The sequence below is a fragment of the Sitophilus oryzae genome, unplaced genomic scaffold, assembly GCF_002938485.1.
Source record: "Sitophilus oryzae breed Bouriz unplaced genomic scaffold, Soryzae_2.0 scaffold_499_pilon_pilon, whole genome shotgun sequence".
NCBI classification, from domain to species: domain Eukaryota; kingdom Metazoa; phylum Arthropoda; class Insecta; order Coleoptera; family Curculionidae; genus Sitophilus; species Sitophilus oryzae.
Window position 1 is genome coordinate 2,039,332 of NW_022147083.1, and position 4,581 is coordinate 2,043,912.

At 34.6% G+C, this 4,581-nt stretch overlaps 1 protein-coding gene across 1 annotated transcript; it reads left to right on the forward strand.

Annotated features, from left to right (window-relative positions):
* Positions 1–1,251: 1,251 nt before the first annotated feature.
* Positions 1,252–3,462, forward strand: LOC115886848 (transcription factor SPT20 homolog). Its single transcript, XM_030906151.1, has 2 exons — positions 1,252–1,320; positions 2,743–3,462. Exons 1-2 carry the CDS (start codon positions 1,252–1,254, stop codon positions 3,460–3,462), a joined length of 789 nt encoding a protein of 262 aa, XP_030762011.1.
* The last annotated feature ends 1,119 nt before the right edge of the window (positions 3,463–4,581 follow it).

Sequence of the window (4,581 nt, forward strand, 5' to 3'; positions counted from 1 at the left end):
CTATCAAATAAAGTAACAAAATTCCGAGTGGCATTTAAAAATCAAAAGTTGTAGTCATTTCCGGTGAAACAGGAAGTGACCAAAAACAATTGAATATGTCAGTCAATCCTAATTTAGGTCAAATACATACACCAAAACGCGATTTTTTCTCTAAAAAAACCAAAAAAGTTTTAGGGGTGAGCCACTTTTGAGACGCACCCGATATATACTTATGGAAGAAACTCAATCAAATTCAAATCTAGAATGCCACTCTATCTAAAGAAAAAACATTCGAGCAATGTGTACTACCAGTCAAGACCTATGCATGCGAAACCTGGACACTTAAAACGGACATCATAAGGAGACTGCAGGCCGCACAACGCTCGATGGAGCAAAGTATGCCGGGCATAACCAAGAAAAGAATAAAGTGGATAGTAAAAGAAATTAAAATAATAGAGTGGATAAGACGGAAGACCCAGGTAATAGATGTCATCCACAGAGTCAAATCCCTCAAGTGGCAATGGGCAGGATACCTGGCAAGAAGGACAGACGACAGATGGACCACAAAAACTACAGCATGGTATCCACGAGGAATTGAGAGACCTAGAAGAAGATACCTATTAGGAAATTATCAGGTACTAGTTGAAGCCTGGCGCATCCGCCACGACATCAGGAAATAAATACATTTTATTTTATTTTTTTAATTAAATGAAAAACAAAAAATCCGGCGCCGAAGGTTTTTAAAACAGCCATTTATTTCTTTTAGTAAAAAAAGTAGATTAGAGAGATAGAGGAAAAAATTATGATTGATCCTGTAAACAGCCAGATTTGTTAATTTAATCTATACTCCAAAATATTATGAACTAATATAGAATCCTTTCATTAAAATGTTCTATATTGTGACAGGTATTTTCTATGATTGTGATTTGATGCAACTCAAACTGGGTTTTTGATCATAGAATAATAACAGCCTAAAAATAAAACAGGACTTTATATGGCATTTGTCAAATAATTTTAAAATTGTATAGTTCTAGGAAAATTCCTTTAATGTTTATAGACGCTCGTACTCATATGCGCTGATGCGGTTTGTCGATGTGGGTCGTCAATACCTCAATTTGATGCGCAAATGCGTCAATGCGATGGGTTGTGCGGCGATTTGATGAAACGTCGGTTTTTTGGCGAACCGTCAATAGAAACATTACATAACATAATAGACAAATTTCGAAACGAACTAACAAATCGCATGAACAAACCGCATCAACAATACTCACTATGCGCGCATGGATGAATCAAATCAACGCATCAGCGCATAGTAAATGTAGGACTGAATCCAATGTTAAGGTAGATAACTCTCATTAAAAAATATTTAATAACATTAGCGTAACTAGAAATTTATCCTGGGGTGGGCCTGGCGGGGCTGGGGTTAAGCCCAGTGGGGGCCTAGGGCTTTTGTTTTTTAAAAATGAAAAATAATTCTTAGAAACACGTTTTTTGAATAAAACGTTTACATGAATTTCTTTATCAATAAATTTCATAGACTTGGTTATCAAACCGTGTTTCTCTAGATTACTTAAATACCTACAAATTTTCTAAAAAAAATAAAAATTAACACATTTTTTGAACACAACAAAATAATGTTAACTAAACAAAACTAGGAAACGTCATTTTTACTGCATCACAAGCAAATAAAAATTAATACGTAGCCAAGAGTCATAATTCAGGATTTCTCTGGGTGGTGCCCAGCAGTACCTGGGGGGCCCGGCACCCCAGGTATAGAATGGAATAGAATGGAATAGAATGGAATAGAATGGAATAGAATGGAATAGAATGGAATAGAATGGAATAGAATGGAATAGAATGGAATAGAATGGAATAGAATGGCATAGAATGGCATAGAATGGAATAGAATGGAATAGAATGGAATAGAATAGAATGGAATAGAATGGAATAGAATCGAATAGAATAGAATAGAATAGAATAGAATAGAATAGAATAGAATGGAATGGAATGGAATGGAATGGAATGGAATGGAATGGAATGGAATGGAATGGAATGGAATGGAATGGAATGGAATGGAATGGAATGGAATGGAATGGAATGGAATGGAATGGAATCGAATCGAATCGAATCGAATCGAATCGAATCGAATCGAATCGAATCGAATCGAATCGAATCGAATCGAATCGAATCGAATCGAATCGATGGAATAGAATGGAATAGAATGGAATAGAATGGCATAGAATGGCATAGAATGGAATAGAATGGAATAGAATGGAATAGAATAGAATGGAATAGAATGGAATAGAATCGAATAGAATAGAATAGAATAGAATAGAATAGAATAGAATAGAATAGAATAGAATGGAATGGAATGGAATGGAATGGAATGGAATGGAATGGAATGGAATGGAATGGAATGGAATGGAATGGAATGGAATGGAATGGAATGGAATGGAATGGAATGGAATGGAATGGAATGGAATCGAATCGAATGGAATCGAATGGAATCGAATGGAATCGAATCGAATCGAATCGAATCGAATAGAATCGAATAGAATCGAATAGAGTAGAGTAGAGTAGAGTAGAGTAGTGGAATAGAATGGAATAGAATGGAATAGAATGGAATAGAACGGAATAGAACGGAATAGAACGGAATAGAACGGAATAGAACGGAATAGAATGGAATAGAATGGAATAGAATGGAATAGAATGGAATAGAGTGGAATAGAATGGAATAGAAAGGAATAGAATAGAACAGATTAGAACGGAACAGAACAGAACAGAACAGAACAGAACGAAACAGAACAGAACGAAACAGAACAGAACGAAACAGAACAGAACGAAATAGAACAGAACAGAACGAAACAGAACAGAACAGAACGAAACAGAACAGAACAGAACGAAACAGAACAGAACAGAACAGAACAGAACAGAACAGAACAGAACAGAACAGAACAGAACGAAACAGAACAGAACAGAACAGAACAGAACAGAACAGAACAGAACAGAACAGAACAGAACAGAACAGAACAGAACAGAACAGAACAGAACAGAACAGAACAGAACAGAACAGAACAGAACAGAACAGAACAGAACAGAACAGAACAGAACAGAACAGAACAGAACAGAACAGAACAGAACAGAACAGAACAGAACAGAACAGAACAGAACAGAACAGAACAGAACAGAACAGAACAGAACAGAACAGAACAGAACAGAACAGAACAGAACAGAACAGAACAGAACAGAACGAAACAGAACAGAACAGAACAGAACAGAACAGAACAGAACCGAACAGAACCGAACGGAACGGAACGGAACGGAACGGAACGGAACGGAACGGAACGGAACGGAACGGAACGGAACGGAACGGAACGGAACGGAACGGAACGGAACGGAACGGAACGGAACGGAACGGAACGGAACAGAACAGAACAGAACAGAACAGAACAGAACAGAACAGAACAGAACAGAACAGAATAGAACAGAATAGAACAGAATAGAATAGAATAGAATAGAATAGAATAGAATAATTTATTGATGTGACGTACATATGTCAGAATATGAAATAATGATCTTTGGTTGCAGCGTTTTAAACATTTTGTTTTAAATTTATTAATAACAACTTACCTGTCGTCCATTTTCACTAGATTATTAATTCAAAAATGTAGATTTTTTCAATATATGGTAAATGGTGTAGTTGTATCACCCAAAAGAACATGTCGCAGCTAATACAGTTCAGTCTCTATAGACAGTGGACGTGACGTGGCTTCATCGCTTGGTCTATAGTTGCGTAATCAAGCACGTGAGCTCATACATTAATATAATTGGTTGAGGAAACTTAATACATTGTAAACTTACAATTTGGACTAATTTTTACATTTTATTTTATGATTCTACATAATAGCCTGTACTTTTCATGTAAATTTGCGTATAATAATTGGAGAACTTTTTTATGCAAACTTGTAGAAAGTAGTAGTTAAAAAAATGTATTTTTACCATGCACTTTGTAAATATTCAATTACTGATAGGTTGTTTAAATTAATAGCGAGCAGTGAAATTTTCTTTCGGAATCTTGAACTTAAATGTTTATCGCGTGTAACCAATGAAAAAATAAATAGTTTTTTGACCGAGAAGTCGCTGAATTTTTTATTTGTTTATATAAAAGTTAATTAACAATAGGATAGTAAATAAATAATTTGAAGTTTTTAATATTATATCAAAATATAGATATTTGACTATAAATGCTGAAAATTTCATTAATTTATCTTTTACAGTTGCTTTGGAATCCATTTTTTAATTAAACTCAATTAAAAATATTCGAAACCGTTAGAGAAATTTAAAGAAAACATAAAAATATAGTTCTAAAAATTAAAACGCTTTCCTATGGTAATGTAATTTCGTTTTCAATTCTTTCATAAATGGTTAGAATTTTAGATAACTTTATATTCTTTTTGCTGTTTTAAAATGTCAAAGAAGCACAAACTGTATTTAGTTCAAACTTACGGCAAGGACGATAGTAGTTATTGGAAAATGTGATACTTTAACAACAGCAAAGACTATGACCAAGGGCGGGAAAGTGAAATAGCAAAAGCGGTTCCA